Genomic DNA, 18013 nt, shown 5'->3' with positions numbered 1-18013 from the left:
CAGAAGTTGAAAATTAGGCTCCTAGCTTCCTATTCCTCGCCGCCGCCGCCGCCGCCTGCATCGCCTTCTCAGTCCTGGTTGTTCCGCCGCGGGCGTACTTCGTGCGCCCCTCTTGCCGTCGGCTCCGACCGCGACCACTCCTGCTCCGGCTGCCTCGGCGCCTCCAACTCCGGCGGCGCCATGTGGTTGTGGAAGTGGGGAGGAGTCGGCGCTCGGCGGCGGAGGACGGGGCGCGCTGGCCGCGTCCTCCTCCTCCCGGCCCCCGCCACCTCTTCAAAGCACATCACAAGCCCGCAACCAGGCACGACAATTCAGATTCGGTCACAATATTGGCTAATTACTAAATGCATTCAGTCTTTTCTTGTTTTTTCAGCCAAGCTGATACAATACATTCACTAGTTTGTCAAATCACCTTCATCAAGTAAGGACTGCTTGTATTCCTTTCATCATCCCATAGATTATTAAGGAAGAAATTTAGTTTACTTATCAACATGGTAACACTGAATCTGTTGTCTTCAGTGGCCTGTTTGTTTTGGGTCTGGGCGTCTGGCTAGCAAACATGGTTGCTAACTTTGATTTCGGGTTTTCCATACTTTTTTACTGTATAGCATCAGCATCCTATGGTGATCTTTCTCAACTTATGGTGCTTATTATTTATGTTTTCTAATTGCAGCTTACCAGAGCTGGAGCTCCCAAGGAAACAATTTCGAGAATCATTAACTTTCTCATTATTTAATTCTACGACTTGCTGTTTCCTGATTTTTTTTCCTTTTTTTTTTTGACGCAACTGATTTTTCGTATTGTGCTGCCCCCATAGATTCCAATGTAAATGAGAACCATCTCAATCATGTGCTGAAATTGGTCATGTGAAGATTTCTCTAGGCAAAGCTCCGTGGATTTGCCCAATTTACTAGCAGCAGATTAATGAATTCTTCAAGCTTTCTTTGTAATCATCTTCACCTAATACTATCAGTACATATGATTCTTTGTTGCTTTGGTTATATTATTCTACTTTCAGGTCATCCGCTAAAGAAACCATCCATCCGTGTTTGGAGTGTATCTCCGATAGGTGGGTACCAAGTTCGGCTTTCATGGGGCTGCTCTCCTCATCAGAACAAACAGGTTTCTGTACAGAGTTTAATCCTTGGTTGTTTATGCGAGCTGCAGCATGCATGTGCATAGGTTAACCCCAAAACCTGTAATGCCAGCTGACTGAATTTCAGGCCTCCCCAGCAGGATCCCAGCCAGTGGAATGGCAACTACTAAGGATACGGGCTGTGATGCATACTATGGTGCACCAAATGCACAGCATCCTAGCACGCAAAACTACTTTGAATATGTGATAATGGCAATCATGAGCAGCAGCAGGAGCAGACACAACATCAGCAGGACTCCCACAGCAGGTATGACATTGAAAGCCCAGTCAATCATCGACATTTTTCTCATCATAACATACACCATAGTTCACTTTTTAAACTTCAAATGAGCGAAGAAGCATTGATGTACATCTGCTTTGTGAGCTGCAATTGTCAACTGAGTTCTTGCAGCCATTACAAACCTCATTATGCAGTGACCATGGTGACAGTACAACTTTCAGAGTGCAACCGGATTACCAGGGAGTACACTCGCATGAACTCGAGTGGTGTTTTCTTGAGTTGTTGCAGAAGTCTTGTCATGTGGACGATGCCATGAGTTATCATCCATTGTCCTTAAACGACTCATTAAGTCATTTTTTAGTATCACCACAGATACCTGGTACTCTTGAGAATCACTTGAATGTGAGACTTGTTTTTGTTAATCAACATCTTTACCATTCAAGCTGAAAGTGATTTTTATGGGCTTATTTCTCAATCTGACAATGACAATAGGTTTAGAATAGAACAGCACAAAGCAATATCTACAAAAAGAATGGTGGGCTGAAATTTGGAAGGTGGAAGTAATTCCCGGGATGTACTGTGTGACTTTCTCTGGTTCAATATTTGTGTCTGCAGTTGACTCCCTGAGGATAAAGGACATCATCAAGACCATCACCCAAGACTCCTTGGAATAAAGGATATTTCCATCTCCATCATCCACAATTAAGTTACTGTTGACCTGTGGATTAATTTCTATAGCTTGAGGTTTGGAACTTGTTTTCACATCGATGTCCCCAATATACTTGTTTGGCACATTCTTTGTGTGGCTAACAAAATGAATCTTTGAGGTAGCAGGAAGACCAAGTGAAGCAGTATATGCAGAGCAAAGTTCTCCATGAAGAACCTGCTCAGATCAAACTCCTCTTTGTCACTCTGGACTCTGGAGGTGCACTGACTTGAGACTGGTGACAAAAGCCCTTTTACCCAGTTGCTGCAAATTGGGATATTGAACCAGCCCTGATGCTGTATTCTGAGATATCTGCTGCAGTAGTTGTGTATTTGGCTAGAAAAAGGAAATTTGCAGAAGCAATAAACATGATTTATTTATTTTGCGTGTATATAGTGTTTTGCACCTGGGAAGAGAAACGGAATGCATGATCAACTTGCAATATTCATTCTTGGCAAAATTCTCTTGTGACATGATAACACATAAAGAAAAGCCTGCTAATCTTGACATGGATAGCTCCTTGCCCCCGAGGATTACCATAACTCAGTACTATTATCTGTTTAGAGCTTTTCTGGTGAGGACTAATACAGTGTGGTTTGTTCACTCTGTTGTTTGTTTGAAGGCAAGAAAAAGAAGCCGCCATGGCAGTGGGGAGAAGGGGATGAAGGAATACTTAGACACGTGGCATGATCTCAGGAGCCGAGGGGCCTCAAGTCGGTACAGGTGCGGGCTTCAAATACTAGTACCCGCTCTAACCCAACGGCCTCCAATTCTCTCTCTCTTCCAGCTATTGAACCAAGAGAGCAAGAACCACCGGCCGTGAAGTTCGCAGCGGGGAAATGGAATTCGAGGAGGATTCGGCCTCCTTCCATGGCGGCGAGGGCGTCACCTGCATTCTTCACCGCCCCAAGAAGATGCTGCTGGAGCTCGAGCAGGCGCCCCTGGGCCACGACGTCAGCCAGCGCGGGGGCGCGATGCCGACCCCCTTCCACGGCGGCGAGGGCGTCACCGGCGTACTGCGCTGGCACACGACGACGCTATCGGATTCGCCCATCGGCGATTAAGAACCCCTCTCACTGGGCCACGACGTCACCAGCCTCTTCTCCTTGTGCCGCGACTTCCGTCGGTGCAGGGTTGTGATTCCGAACCCCATCTACGGCGGTGACGCCGGCCTTCTACATGTGCACAACAACAAGAGGACGCTGGCCATCCGCGAGCAGGTGTCACTGTCGCCTGGCCGCGAACCCGGCGTCAAGAACAGGACATCCGTGTGCAAGCGGCGTCCTCGGGTAATTAAGTCTGTTTCTTGTTCTTGATTCGCTCAACATTGCCACCGCCATGTCATTCTCATGGGGTTTCTTGCACCCCCTCTCTTGCGCCGTGTTTCTTCTGGTTATTCCCCTTTTCCGCCTAAAAAACAAATTCTTTCATCATGCCTGGGGGTAGCTACATCTTGATGTGAAATTCCTGATTCAATTGTTGATCATGTGCTTCCCTTATGTGTTTTCCGTTGCAGACGTTCATCTCCCTTCGTCTGCTTCTCAGAAGCAGTGGGCTCCATATACATCACATTGTATCAGGTAACGATATAACCAATATTTATTATCATGATTGTTCTGATAGATGTTTTCAGTCTAAACACTGGCTCTCTCTTATTAACTGGTATCATCATTGAAAACAGCCCATAGCCTGCTCCTCATATTTCTGAAATTAGCTCCATATGTTAACTGAAACCGAGTGAATGCTTATATGTTCACTGGAGACTGCGTGTAGCGCAGATGGCATGGTGCAGCCGTTGTGCTCCCCGGGACCCGCGTTCGACTCTGGCCGGACACGCTCACCCTCTTTCTTGATAAATTCCACATTGGGTCCTTCCCCATTGTCCAGCGTTTTGTTTTTCTTGTATGTTCACTGAAATAAGGTTGTTGCATGTGTTTATATTTCAGTAAACAAACATTTCACTGAAGAGCACTTCTAAATTGAGTGCTTTAGAAGTACTTGTAATTTGGTACAGATCTCAAATGCTACATGTGTTTATATTTTAGAATGGAGGGAATAGCAGCTAGTACCTTAAAAAATGTATTTGCTCATTGCTCCATGTCTGCCTGAGAGATTGAGTTTAGCATGAAGCTAGTAGTGTAGCAATTCGTTCAGGTAGTTTTTGTCCTCGCTAGCTCCAACAAGCTCAAGTCCAAAACTAGAAGTAGTAATTGAGGCTGTTAGCTGCATGGGTCTTGCAGATCTGCCAGGTTAATTTGTAGTAGTAGTAGTACATTGTTATGTTTGTTCATGCTTCTGCTTCTAGTCACATGACGAACAAATTGCACAATGCTTGCAGATTACAAGGATAGGAATGAAGAGGAATATGAGGGAATGAACATATCACTCTTGGAGGAGGCCTCAGTGCAGAAGGCTGATGCAAAACCTGTGTACTGCACAAAGTTTCTATCTGACTGGGTTTGCGGCTTAAGAAATTTTAAGTGGAAAGTAGTGGCAGGGATTCACCAAGCATTAGTACCGAATGAACACAGTTGGGAAGAAGTAATGGGCTCACCAATTATTCAATACGCAGGTGAAGCTCCTAACTGGAATAGTAATACCTGCTCTCTCATTGATTGACTAATTTCTCCACCCTCTCACTGACTGATCTCTCTGTGTATGTATTGTATGCATGGTGCAGGAGGCTGCTCGCTCTCGGCGTGCAGTGTATGTATCGAGGCGCAGCACCGGCTTGCGTTTGAGAGAATCCATGGGAGAGGATCCTTTGCATGGAGGGTAGAATCACCCCCTGCAAAACTCAGAAAAGAATGCCTTAAGAGGAATGCCTGGTCACAGGAAAGTGGTGGGAAATCTGACAGGGTGCTGGATGTAATCATTGACATCGGAGGGCTACCAACGACTGACAGTATGGCTCTACTACAGATAGAGAGATACCGTAGATTTGTTGGACCCTACAGGACTACAATTCAAATGCTTTTCTCCATGGAGGAGTGTTTGACCCCAAGGGAAGCAGCGAAGCTTCTATGTTCGAATGGCCCTGTCATTGGGGTCCTCTGGGCTACCCCAAAGGGATACTCCGGTTGCGATGCTGACAAGGATGCCAGGAGGATGTACAGAGGCTGCCCAGCGTTCTTGGTTGACAACCAAACGGCCTCTCTGCATGCCGTTGTATGCTATGCATACCGGTTTTCGGCAACCCCTTTTGGCCGGGAATTGCACATTGAAGTTCTCGACAGTCACAATGCTAGAGGTCCTCCAAGATGGGTTCTATTTGAAGCGTTCCTTAGGTTCTTTCTGCCGGTCGTCCGGCCTCTGTCCCCTCTTGCCAGTTAGCTTCTCAGCTTACAGGCGAACTAATTCAATTCATTAGTTCATTGTACAACAGATAACTGATTGCTTCTATTCTATGAGAAGCGTTTTGGGATGTTGTTACTCTCTCTGGAGTGCAATACATATATATATATGATACAGAGTGGAAATTGACTGCACCAAGGAAAAATTGCGTGTGTATTAAGAAGAGCAAGCATTGTACAGGAGCCGTTGCTGGTTCAGATTACAAAGAGGAACAGTAGAGAGAGGAAGACATGCCTAGCAAGCATGCTCATGCTCTCTAAAACAAGCCTATTACACTTGCACGGTGCCGCTGCTACCATCGTTGACAGACCCCTCGCTCCTCCAGCTATCCATCCAGTCTCTTCTGCGCTTGTTCTCTTTCAATAGCTATCCATCTCAGCGATAAAAAAACTCCCAAGAAACCGGGATTGAAAGAGATTTGACTCTGCCCTTGTTCGCTTTCTTGGTCCGTCGTTAATTATCCAACAAGGATTCCCGGGGCACGCTTTGAGTTGTGAATACTTCATTCGTGCTTCCACAGCCTCCCAGAATGCCATCTCATGTTGTTGTTTTACCAGCCCCGTAGTTTCAGGCGATTAGCTGTCCATATCCTGTTTTGAAATCAGTAGCCAAGCCACACATAAATTCAGCACTTGGAACTTTCCAGATCAAAGTGGGACAGTGAGAGAATTATGAACTGATCTGAGCTTGGTAAGCTGATCTTGCCGTATACATCCATCTCAGCGATATTATCATCTCGAAGACTACATCACCGCCTGATCCCGCTTCCTCGCCATTGACCTCCGCCCGTCGTTCCATCGCTGCCGACTTATTCACTATCATGGAATAAAATACAAAGAAAAAATTGCACTCCATATGCTTTTGAATCTATCGCAGGGGTCAGATTGTTGAGGTTCATCTCAACAATTCAACAAGGATGACATAACAGTTGTTGAAATTTCTTTGTTTCCTGCATCCTGTCTCTGATATTCAGTTGCTTATTCAGTCAATTTTTTTTTTGGCAGGAATTATCATGTCACCTTGGTTGCTTTGCAGCGTCAAATGGTAGATGTCCAAAAGCATTTCAGGTAAATAGCTCCCTTCTAATAACCTGAGCTGTGCCACAAAATATCTATTCTCAGTGATGAATTCAATAGTGGTTTGGTGGCATATGATCTTAGAAGGACCACTTCTTTAGACATATATCACATTGTGTCAGAAATGATTGTGGATTATCACACAATAGGTAGGATAAGTATAACAATGTTGAACATTGTTCTTCAATCATGTTGAGAATATTGACCATAAAAGAGTGATGGAGCAATCTTGTAAAAGAATATCTAAATTGCAGACAAATTCATAAGGTGTATATACTATTTTTCAACTTTCTGATTAACTTTGGCTATTCTTGATGCCTGATTCACTGCATAATATCTGGGGTATTGATGCCAACTCATATAGTGCTCTGCTCTCACTATTTCAGTAGTATATATACTACTCTATCCGTTTCAAAATGTTTGACGCCATTGACTTTTTAGTACATGTTTGACCATTCGTCTTATTCAAAAATTTAAGTAATTATTTATTCTTTTCATATCATTTGATTCATTGTTAAATATACTTTCATGTACACATATAGTTTTACATATTTCATAAATTTTTTTAATAAGACAAACGGTCAAACATGTGCTAAAAAGTCAACGGTGTCAAACATTTTGAAACGGAGGGAGTATTACACAAAATGATTTCATTTTGAAACCTCGTTGCTTGATATGGTTTGACTCATTCCTCTTTTGAAAGGTTTTCAGTTGGTACAGTTTTTTTGTTTTTTTACTACAATTTATTGACAATGCATTCCATTTTACTACCGGAATTACTTCACAGGTTAGATTGTTCATGCCTTTCAAATCTGTACGAGTCATAGATCCATGCAAATATAAATGTGAATTTTCATGTTGCAGGGGTGGCTCATAATCCGGCTGCAATAGATTTGATGCTGCATGTTTTCATTTAACACTGTAAAATGATGAATCCTTCTTTGTGATGTTGATCAGGGATAAGATGCCCATACTATATATGTTTCTTTGTCATTTGAGATCAAGCATTATGTTCCATTTACGTGAACTATTTGCAGATTCATTAACTTATTGAATTACAATGAGAATTTATTTGAAGACATTACACCTATAGTCATACAGTAATTTAAGAACGCCCTGATCTCCCTCTTGCCGAAGAAGGACGAGGCTGTTGACATTAAGGATTTTAGGCTGATTAGCCTTATCCACAGCTTTGGGAAGTTGTTCTCCAAGATCTTGGCCTCTCGTCTCTCCCCTCGCCTGGACGAGCTTGTGGTGCCTAACCAGAGCGCTTTCATCAAGGGCCGCTCTCTTCATAACAACTTCCGCTATGTCAAGCTTGCGGCAAGGGCGCTCCACGCCAAACGCGTTCCCTGACTTCTTCTCAAGGTGGATATCGCGAAGGCCTTTGACACGGTCAGCTGGCCTTTCTTGCTTGAGGTACTAGCCCAACTTGGCTTCAGTCAACGTTGGCGTGATTGGATCTCCCTCATTCTCAGTGCCTCCTCTTCCCGGGTGCTGGTTAATGGGGTGCCAGGTCCACGGTTCCCCCATCGGAGAGGTCTTCGCCAAGGAGATCCTCTTTCCCCCATGCTTTTCATTCTAGTCATGGATGTGCTCAATGCGATGCTCCGCAAAGCCTCTGACTCGGGTGGTTTTCTTCCCCTCAATGATCGTGCTATTCGACATCGTGCATCCCTCTACGCCGATGATCTAGTTCTCTTCCTTTCCCCCGTTTGGCAAGACCTTGAGTTCATCCAAGGCATCCTCTCTATCTTCGGTGCCGCTTCTGGGCTTCGGACCAACTTCTCCAAGTGCTCGATTACTCCGATCCGCTGCTCGGTTCTTGACCTGGAACTGGTTCAGTCCTCTTTTCCTTGCTCAATCTCGGAGTTTCCCTGCACCTACCTCGGCATTCCACTGTCAGTTCGCAAGCTGCCAAAAGCGGCCCTGCAACCGCTTGTGGATAAAGTCTCCCATCGGCTCCCCCCTGGAAGGGCCGTCTCACCACTCTGGCGGGTCGCTCGGTTCTAGTCCAGTCGGTTCTCTCTTCCATTCCGGTCCATGTTTCTATGGCGATCGGCTTGCCAAGCTGGGTTATCAAAGCCATTGACAAGAAGCGTTGCGCCTTCTTATGGACGGGTACGGACTCGGCCAATGGGGGACAGTGCCGGGTGTCCTGGACGAGGGTTTGTCGTCCTAGGGATCTCGGTGGACTGGGCACTATGGATCTCATGATGGCTGGCTTTGCCTTGAGAGTTCGCTGGCTCTGGCTTCAGCGCTCGGGACACCACTACTGGTTTGATCTGAAGGCCCCTGTTGAGTGGAGCGTCTCCGACATGTTTGCAGCATCCACCTTCTCTATCCTGGGAGATGGTCAGTCCACGCTCTTCTGGATTGACCGATGGATCGATGGTCGCTCGATAGCTTCTATAGCTCCTGACCTCCTCCACGCCGTGCCTCTACGCTTCCGGGGATCGTGCACGGTTGCCACTGGGTTAGCGAACAACTCCTGGGTTGGTGACATAAGTGGTGCTCTTACTGTCCCGGTCATCTCTCAGTTCCTGTTAGTCTGGGATGCGGTGCTTCCTACCCAGCTCTCATCGGGTGTTGAGGATCACCTCGCCTGGCGTTGGACGGGTGACCAGTGCTACTCAACGCAATCGGCGTATCGGGCGTTCTTCCTTGGCCAGCACTCTTTTGCCTGTGCCGACCTACTCTGGCACGCGAAGGGCCCTGCTAAATGCAAGTTCTTCCTTTGGTTTGCATTTCAGCAGCGCTGCTGGACTGCCGATCTTCTCCAAAAACATGGTATCGATAGCCACTCTGCTTGCCCCTTTTGCGCTCAGAAGCTTGAGACGGCGAACCACATCCTCATCGATTGCGTGTTCGCTCGGCAGGTCTGGCTCCATCTGATGTCCCCTCCTGGCTGGGCTGCCCTCTCTCCCCTTCGTGGCAGCTGGCTCCAGGATTGGTGGTCATCCTCCAGGGCCTGTTTACCTGAGCACCTCTGCAGCGGCTTCGACTCCTTGATACTCCTAGTCTCCTGGCAGCTGTGGAAGGAACGAAACTCCAGGGTTTTCGACTCTGCGCTCGCTTCGGTTGCAGTGGTTATGGAGTCCACCCGCTCGGAGGGCCAGCTGTGGTCTTTAGCCGACGTTGCTTTTTTTGGGGATCTCTTAGGAGTGTAGCGTGGCTCTGTCCCCTCCCGTTGTTTGGAGTTGCGTTTTTAACCGTCGTAGTAGTTCCTAGCTTCAAGTTTTTTTATTTTGCTTTTTCTCCCCTCCTCCCTTTGCATAAGCCAGTCTGGTCGATTACTTTGTGTAACAAAAACTTTTTTCTTGCTAATATATTGACATGCAATCCTTTTGCGCGTTCGCAAAAAAGAAGCGCATCAAGAACATATATACGGTTTCAAAAGATAAAAAAATGGGGATGTTATTTTAGACACTTGTGGCTATGTAATTCACAATATAATAATTCTATGTCGTTCATTTTTCATCAATCTTAAATATATCTTATTCAAGCTCGTTATATTACATTTATGTTTGGTTTGCATTCCAAATATCATCGTAGCGTTAGCATGTGCATATTACTAGTGGTATTTAATGTGGAAAGAAAGACTAATTTTCAAGAGGTTAGCCTAGTCGTGCAGGAGTTAAATCAATTACAACTTCTTTGGTTTCTTTGTTTCTTGTTGGTTGCAGGATCAAACCAACTGGAACGCCCTGAACTCGAAAGCGATCTCTTTGGACTTGCACTAGAGTAAAGCAAACCTCTTAGGCTAGCGCGTATTTTTCGCATCGACAGCTACGCGGTTCTGGCGGGAGGACGAAAGTGTAATTAAGCGGAGTGGTATGTGTAAGTGGGCCCGCCTGTCCGATAGGGTGGCTACGCGGTACAGGAGGGAGGGTTGTTACAGTTGTTGCCGGTCACCGGAGCTTCGTCGGATATGGAGGGGGTAGGGTTGCTGCAGCATGAATCACAAAGCAAATCTCAAGGTTATAAATTAAATTTACAAGATTTTGACCTTAGTTTTCTATTGGATGACATTTAGCAATTCCGATATTTTTTCCATTCCATGCCCTAGCACGAATCGTAACACTCATCTGATGACTGACAAACTAAGAGTTTTATTCAGGGAAAAAAAAAATCTGGCGAAAGTTGTATATCAAATCCGTTTTTGTAGTTTTGATGAGAAGCAGTAGGAGTCGTATTGAGATTAATCTATAATGATTCCGATTTGGATACAAACACGAAACGAGGGAGGCTGCCTACAGATTGTAAATAAATATAAGAGATAAATCGCGCGGTGGATCGAATCGTTGGTTATATGCCATATATATCAATCGAGTCGAGAGATCGAGAGAGGTAGCAAGCAAGGAATTCCCCAAAAAATAAATAAATTAATGGGGTTAGTTTTGGGACGCGCAACGAAAGGTGATGAGGTGAGGTGGGTGATGGTAGAGGGGGGCGCCGTTTTGGACGACCCCAAGCGGCCACCGTACCTGGAGGAGCAGGAGCAAGCACGCCAGCAACTACTTGTGATGGGGTCCTGCACCGAGCACCGAACGCCAATGACGGAGCAAGAGCGCCGTGCGGAGTACATCCAAGAAGCCCTCGCCCATTACAACTCGCCACGATGGCGCCGCCATTGCAAGAGCCAAGGAGTTGATGACGACTACTTGGTGTTCGACCCAGTGGAGGACAGCAAGCTGCTGCCTGACCCGCCTCCCATCGCCGCCTGCTCCATCCGCTTCAGAGGCCTCTTCTACCTCCACCTCAACTTCGTCGCTCGCAGCATCAAAAACCCCACCCACAAGCACCTCCTCTTCGCCGAGCTCCGCTTTACGCCCTACCTCCTCGACGCCCCCAGCTTCGTCCACGCTTGCACCCTGCCATTGCCAACTACCACCACCACCTGTGCCTTCTGTCCCCCTGCCCGTTTACTGCACCCAACCAATTTTCCTCACTGTGGAAATCAGCAGCACAAGGACGAGCTTGATTTTTGGGTTCAGAACCTTAATTTGTTGTAATCCATCCATCGTCTGCAGAACTTTTCTTCTTCTTCTTCTAATAATAATAGTATTACTCTTGATAAATAATACAGTATTTTCTTCTTCTTCTTCTTCTTCTTCTTCTTCTTCTTCTAATGTTTACACTTTTCATTGAAATGCATGCATGATTCTTCATTGCTACTACTCCTCCATTATTATTTATTGATCGCAGCTATATATAAACCAATTGAATTGTTAGTACTATAGATTGGTTAGGCGCCGCAGATCCTCCTGAGCACAAACATGCCGAACCCGATGCCAACAAACGTGGCAATGGAGATCCCGAACATGCCCACCAGGATGCCCGGCACGATCAGCGAGCTCCACCCCTTGGCCGTCGCCATGGCCGCCGCCGTCGTCGGCCCGCCCACGTTGGCGTTGGACGCGATCAGCAGCGGCTTCCGCTCGAACCCCATCAGCTTCCCGGCGGCGAGCACGATGCCTAGGTGGATGGTCACCTGCACCAGCGCGAACGCGAACACGCTGGGCGCCTTGGTCACCGCGTCCACCAGGTTGCCGTTGGCGCCCACCACCGTGAAGAACACCTGCATCAGGATCAGCGCGATGGTCTCGCCGGACGGCGCCAGCTTCCCCAGCAGCCGCGGGAACGCCGTCGCCAGCGCCACCACCAGCGCCGTCACGCACGGCAGGGTGCCGCCCTGGATTCCCAGCTGGCTGGAGATGGCCGACCCGGCCTTGCAGATCACGAACGACAGCGCCACCGCCGCGCCGCCATGGAGCACCGACATCCGCCTTCCGCCCTCAGACTCGCCGCCGTTACTACCCTCTGCTATGCTCCATCCATCATTTCATTAATTAGCTTTATAAGCTAAGAAATTCAGATGATATATACATATTGAATCTCCGTACGTACCTTGAGCAGTTTTAGGTTCAGCTGGTATCTTGGCTGCCAGCGAGAAGAGGGTCATGAAGTAGAGTGCAGAGATGATGTTGTCTGCAGCCACACCGGCTGCTAGCACTGACGGAGAAACGCCAAGTGCTTCAGAGATTGCGACGTAATTCACCGCTATTTCAATCATATGGAAATGGAAATGCGTGCTCAGATCATAATTAATGTCCTAATTAATCAAAATGTAGTATGTGTAATTCTTTCTTAAATCCTGCCAAAATATACCCCCCATTTAGCTGGTAACGATGATTTACCTCCACCAATGTAGCTGCCCATGAGCGCAGCGGCGATCTTCCAGCTATCTTGACCCAGTGATTTCATAGGAACCAACAGAAAGGCTATCGTTGTGCCAATTGTAGTTGCAACTGCAAAGGTTAATTGCATCATCAATAATAAAGCACATTCAGCCGCATCACATCAATCTTGTCAGTCAGTTAATTCCTGCTCAACATCACTGTCCCAGTGTTTGAGTGACTGGGTGACTTGGAAAGATGAAATCATTGTGGCATTTTGTAGTTAAAAATTAATCAAAGTAAGTACTCCTACCAGTTACAAAGGCAATGACACATGCACTATAATGTCAGTATGACCGAGTGAGTTTGCATCTTGGGAGCTTGCGATTTGTTTGCTTTTAAACGAAAATTAATTAGCTGGGTTGGCCGGCAGGCCGGACGGCAAGAGGGGGAATTAATCAATTAAAGTAGCAAAGTTTTGCAATGTTATTGGTTCGCTGATTCAAGAGAGAGACATTAGTTAATTAATTAATTGTGGAGGTACTAGAATTGATTAATATACACATAATAAGGAAGATAATTAAGTTACCTGATCCGATGAGGAAGGCCTTGAGGAGGTCGCCGGTGGTGCTGACGACGCGGCGGAGGTCGGCGCCGAGAAGCAGGAGCGGCACGGTGGCCGGCAGCAGGTAGTCCATGACGGCGTCTTGCGCCGGCGCGCCGGCCGTGACGAGACCCGTGGCCGTGGCGGCCAGGCCGGCCATGATGCTGACGAGCGAGCCGCTGAGCGCGGCGCCCCACGACGTGGACTCCTCCGACCTGCCATGCCATCATTATTCAGCAATGAGCAGGCAGAGCAGAGCAGACGAGACGAGCATGAGAAGAAGGGAGCGGCATTCGGTACCAGGTGCCGAAGGCGGCGGCGGAGAGGAGGAAGGCCCAGTTGCCCCAGTGGTCGCCGGGGGCGATGGCGATGGCCGGCAGGGCGGCGGCACGGAGCGGGGCGGCATGCCGAAGGCGAAGGCGAAGGCGAGGGGGCGGCGAGGGCGAGGCCGAGGCGCAGGCGAAGCCGGTGGCGTGGTGCAGGATTGGGCGAGGCAGGAGCGGGCGATAGGAATGGTTGGAGGGGAGGAGGAGAGCGGCCGGTGCCGGTGGCGCCATGCCAGATTTCTTTAGCTCTCGTCGTTTACCTTTACCACCTCTACCTGTACGGTCTCGTTGTTTTGTCTGCGCCAAGTGTGACGCCCTCCTCCTTTTCTTCTTCTTCTTCTTTATATGCTGCAACAAACAACTAGTAGCCTTCAGGTTTTGAGCATCAATTCTCTCCTGATAAATCCAAACGCAATTTAATTCCTCATGCTGATATTTTCTACTACCGTGGTACCAAACGGATAAATGTTTTTTTTTCTTTCTTTTTTTCTTTCTTTCTAGTTTGTCCGTCGTGGCGTGCTGTTTAAACATTTTTAGTCAGGCACACCAAAACACAAAACAGTAAATTATAATTCTTTTTAATGGTCAGGCTGTTTGGCTGTGCCTGAGTTGCTGCGCGAAATCATGGTTTTATATTTGGGGACGGGGAGTGGCGAAAAGCGCCATAAAAATCGAGTCATTCAGTTGAGAAATGAGATAGGAGAAGATATGGTACGAGTTACTTGTGACCACAAACCCTGATGAGTGATGAGATGAACGCCGCGACCTGCTTCTTCTTCTCTCCCACAGGACCAGGGCTTCTCCTACCTACTCCTCTGTTCCAAAAATAAATAAATAAATAAATTTAGAATTGGATGTGACATGTCCTAGTCACAACGAATCTGGACAGAATTTCTAACCATGTTCGTTGTACTAGAATATATCACATTCAGTTCTAAGTTCGTTTTTTTTAAAAAAAATATTTACGGAGGGAATACCTTACTTCAGGATGATCAAGTCTTGGCATAGGAAACTTCTTCCATCCATCTGAGATTCATCACCAGTACGTGCATTCAGCCAATCTCTGGACTGCAACTACTCTACCACGCAAGCAAGGATAATTGGCAATAATGGTGGACATGATTTCCTTCAAGATTGAGACAATGCTACGAACCTCATGATTGCCCCCCTAATAAACAAGCTTAACCACAAATGCTTCTGCATCAGGTTTTATACTCAGATTTGGGGGACATCACAGGTTGGCAACAATTCTTTGCACCTGAGAAACATGGACACGACACCACACCTGACCAGAATAAATGACAAGTCTGCAGTTTGTTCCACCAGATGCACACATGTCTGTTCATCAGAAACCACAGAGCCACAATCAAGTCAAAGATTTGCACATCACACGCGGACAAACAGCCCAATCAATCCTGACACAAATAGATCAACAGAAGCATCTCATTTCATACCAACAGACACTGCAAGATTATACAAAAAAACAACATCATTCAGGTATAGTCAATGGCTCCCTCAGCTAATACGGCAATGAAACAAGAGTTTAGCTGTCATGTCTTCCATTCAGATACAACATCTCCTAGCCTATAAGTACACGACGGGAACAGAGATCAAGCATAGTGCCAGACAAGTTTTCTGATATCTCCTTCACCAACATGGGCGAGAAAGCTTGCAAGGTTGCCTCTGCTCATCTCATCAAAGTCTACAAGGGCGAAAAGCAAATGAGAGTTCGTCCACTGCCACGCCGTGGGCAAGTAAAGTCCAGGATTGCACGCATTGTGATGAGCGCCATCACTTCGGCACTTGTCAGGGCTTTGTCACAGCTCCCCGTTCTTGATCACAAGTCGATGCCACCCAATGTGTAAATTAGGTTCTTGTTGTAGATTGCTTGCTCGCTGTGTAAATTTTTTTAATCAGCAAATTGCAATCTTGAAATGTTGCTCCTCTTTCGGTACATTGTGGTGTGACCTTCATGGATGATGGCATGGTCTATTCTCACTTTCCTGCTTGCTCTTGTGTAGCATCCTTTTTTTCTTCAATTTGATCACCGCTAGGCTGTTGGCAATCTGATTCCCTCTCATCTTCAGATTTTTCATCATCTGAACTATCCGAACACATGAGACTCCTTGATGGTTTCATACTGATGCCGATGATACTTCTGAGCCATGTCCCCTCAAAAAGAGAACTATTTGTTGAACCGCCTGAGTCATCTGCATTTGATGGTGAACTTGAAGATGCACCAGTCAAATATGTGGTGGCTGCTTTGCATGCACCCGCAATGTCCTTTTTTGCTTGCTTCAGCTGAGTGAAAAGTAAAAAAGATCTATGCCAGATCAATTTACTCCAAATAAATAGGCAGTAAAACTAACTAATGTTAATAGTCAGTGGACATGGTATTTGGATTTTTGCACTTCTTTTGTTTTTATGATCCTTGAGGAGGTACCAAAAATTTATACTAAGAACTATTGTTCATGAATTACCTTTCCAAACCGATGTGACAAGTTGACAGTGTGCACATTAATTTCAAAATTTTTGACAGCTAGTATAAGTGCTGATTTGCAGTTTTTTTTTGTGCTTTCACCGTATTATTTATTTATTTCAATTGAGCATCTAAGTATCATTCATGTGCTCACACAGTTTATGTGCTACTGCTGTATCCATAATTTTGTTACTGAAAAATCTAGCAGATGTACGGGACTTGAGGGGATATATATGGTATTGGGTTTCTACCTTCTAGTGCCAGTTAAAGTACTGAACATACAAATGGAGTATAACCAGTATTAAGTTGAAGCTGGGAACCAGCATATAAACCTTAGATGCACAAAGGAAGCTGGTTAACCAATTAGCATGAGTTGAGTTAAAAGTGCAAATGGGTTGCTATGTGTGTATAGTATATATAGTGGGGTTACTACTTACTAGAGCCGGCTTGGACACTGGGCTGTTACATATAGCATAGAAGTTCAGAATGGTGCACCTTTTCTGCTGTATTTTCAGCTACCTCTAGAGCAGCATCCCCAGCATTTGCGAAGCGATTGACCCAAGCTGTACATAATTGATTGAAATTTTGTTGTCATTGTGTGTTGTAAAACTATTACAGTCAGATATGAGTACATATGGTTTATATGGTAATGAATCAGCAAACAATTTGAAGGACCTGGAAGTTTTGGTACATCAAGCTTCTCACAGAAAGTATTGCAGAAGTGATTGCAGTTCCTGGACAGGAGTTCATATGAGCCTCCAGGCCATTTCCAGCTCAGTTCCCGTAGTATTTGGTTTACCGTGAAAATAGAGCAGGTCGTCTTCCCCAGCACTATGGACTCACGGTACGTGTACATGGGGTTTTTGCAAGGGGGGCAGCTAAAAACCCCGGTGCCATTTTCACAGTAACCAAAGGACCATTCTTCATCTCCATACACCTGTAATAGGCACACAGAATGAATCAATACCTAGGGGTTCATCTGATTGCAGATGCTCAAGAATGAGCATGTATTAATCAACAGTAAGTAGCTAGGGGTTTCGTTGCAAGACCATGTATCAAGAAAGTTCAACAAGGAACAGTATTGCCACCTATTAAGTACATCAATATAATTTTTTTTTCCCGGAAGGCTAGTATATGCAGATTTACCCAATTCGTAGTGAACATTTCAGCTAAAATGTAGGATATTTTTTGACGATTTAATCAACAAGAAATTGAGACCTAAGTGGAAGCCGAAAAAGGCTCTGAATTGTCCTACCAGGTGTACTACATTTCTCACAGTATTCTTCCAGTTTCTAAAAGGTCCGATTTTTGCAAGGCATTCTACATCAATTGAGTTGTGCACCACCGGTTCCAATGTGACTGAATGAGCAAAGATCTTCCCAGGAGAAACCGGTTATTCCCAGATCGACCGCTGTCTGTTTGCCTAGCATGCAAAATGAGAGTTTTTCTTTTCCGTAGAAGACGAATACATTGGGCCGGGCGCAAGCAAGATGCAGATCGATATTTCTTACAATCCGGAAGAACAATTAATGGGGGGAAACCTGGATGGCGGTGTGGAAGATGCCGCCGAGGCCGATGGCGTCCTTGAAGAAGCGGTTGACGTGGAGGATGGCGGTGCCGCCGCCGCCCCCCTCCGACGACCCGCTGCTCGCCACGTCGTACACGTGCGCCACCACCTCCTGGACCTGCCTCCCCTCCTCCTCCTCGCCCTCGCTCATGGGTGATCCCCCGGCAAAATCTAAACCGAGATGCCTCTTGGTTTAGTGTTAATCAGCGACCATCTATGTTGTGAGAAAAAGTACTACTACACGATGCATGCTTTTTTTCAATGTAGACATGCATGTCTTTTTTTTTCCTTCTTATAAAGTTTTCTCTCAAATTACTTATCCGATCTACAGTCCGATTACACTATT

At 46.1% G+C, this 18013-nt stretch overlaps 3 protein-coding genes across 4 annotated transcripts; 1 reads left to right on the top strand and 2 right to left on the bottom strand.

Annotated features, from left to right (window-relative positions):
* The first annotated feature begins 2921 nt into the window (after nt 1-2921).
* Nucleotides 2922-5570, top strand: LOC127776222 (uncharacterized). Its single transcript, XM_052302582.1, has 5 exons — nt 2922-3039; nt 3148-3371; nt 3599-3662; nt 4421-4654; nt 4763-5570. Exons 1-5 carry the CDS (start codon nt 2922-2924, stop codon nt 5413-5415), a joined length of 1293 nt encoding a protein of 430 aa, XP_052158542.1. The 3' UTR covers nt 5416-5570.
* Nucleotides 5571-10795: 5225 nt separating this feature from the next.
* LOC127775704 (uncharacterized) lies at nt 10796-14141 on the bottom strand. Of its 2 annotated transcripts, none has more exons than XM_052301992.1 (5): nt 13596-14141; nt 13281-13510; nt 12713-12823; nt 12423-12575; nt 10796-12338 (listed from the first exon to the last, which is right to left on the bottom strand). In XM_052301992.1, the coding sequence occupies exons 1-5, from the start codon at nt 13850-13852 to the stop codon at nt 11761-11763; spliced, it is 1329 nt and encodes a 442-aa protein (XP_052157952.1). In that variant the 5' UTR covers nt 13853-14141; the 3' UTR covers nt 10796-11760. The 2 variants fall into 2 exon arrangements, with proteins under 2 accessions (XP_052157952.1, XP_052157953.1); XM_052301993.1 differs by having other exon boundaries at nt 10803-12335; nt 13596-14131.
* Nucleotides 14142-14961: 820 nt separating this feature from the next.
* On the bottom strand, nt 14962-17851 carry LOC127775780 (uncharacterized). Its single transcript, XM_052302075.1, has 4 exons — nt 17642-17851; nt 16776-17037; nt 16596-16663; nt 14962-15922 (listed from the first exon to the last, which is right to left on the bottom strand). The coding sequence occupies exons 1-4, from the start codon at nt 17816-17818 to the stop codon at nt 15617-15619; spliced, it is 813 nt and encodes a 270-aa protein (XP_052158035.1). The 5' UTR covers nt 17819-17851; the 3' UTR covers nt 14962-15616.
* Nucleotides 17852-18013: the final 162 nt, after the last annotated feature.

Source organism: Oryza glaberrima, chromosome 6 (genome assembly GCF_000147395.1).
Source record: "Oryza glaberrima chromosome 6, OglaRS2, whole genome shotgun sequence".
Taxonomy (NCBI): domain Eukaryota; kingdom Viridiplantae; phylum Streptophyta; class Magnoliopsida; order Poales; family Poaceae; genus Oryza; species Oryza glaberrima.
This window is presented reverse-complemented; position numbering and strand designations above follow the sequence as displayed.

What these genes read in the sequence shown, in the direction of transcription:
- LOC127776222 (XM_052302582.1), top strand. Translation starts at nt 2,922, where the DNA reads ATGGAATTCGAGGAGGATTCGGCCTCCTTCCATGGCGGCGAGGGCGTC. An exon ending in GCCCCTGGGCCACGACGTCA is followed by an intron (nt 3,040 to 3,147) that starts GCCAGCGCGGGG and finishes TCGGCGATTAAG; the next exon opens with AACCCCTCTCACTGGGCCAC. An exon ending in TGTGCAAGCGGCGTCCTCGG is followed by an intron (nt 3,372 to 3,598) that starts GTAATTAAGTCT and finishes TTTCCGTTGCAG; the next exon opens with ACGTTCATCTCCCTTCGTCT.
- LOC127775780 (XM_052302075.1), bottom strand. Translation starts at nt 17,818, where the DNA reads ATGAGCGAGGGCGAGGAGGAGGAGGGGAGGCAGGTCCAGGAGGTGGTG. An exon ending in TCTTCCACACCGCCATCCAG is followed by an intron (nt 17,038 to 17,641) that starts GTTTCCCCCCAT and finishes TGCCTATTACAG; the next exon opens with GTGTATGGAGATGAAGAATG. An exon ending in CTGAAAATACAGCAGAAAAG is followed by an intron (nt 15,923 to 16,595) that starts GTGCACCATTCT and finishes CTTTTCACTCAG; the next exon opens with CTGAAGCAAGCAAAAAAGGA.
- LOC127775704 (XM_052301992.1), bottom strand. Translation starts at nt 13,852, where the DNA reads ATGGCGCCACCGGCACCGGCCGCTCTCCTCCTCCCCTCCAACCATTCC. An exon ending in GCCGCCGCCTTCGGCACCTG is followed by an intron (nt 13,511 to 13,595) that starts GTACCGAATGCC and finishes ATGGCATGGCAG; the next exon opens with GTCGGAGGAGTCCACGTCGT. An exon ending in GGGCAGCTACATTGGTGGAG is followed by an intron (nt 12,576 to 12,712) that starts GTAAATCATCGT and finishes TGATTGAAATAG; the next exon opens with CGGTGAATTACGTCGCAATC.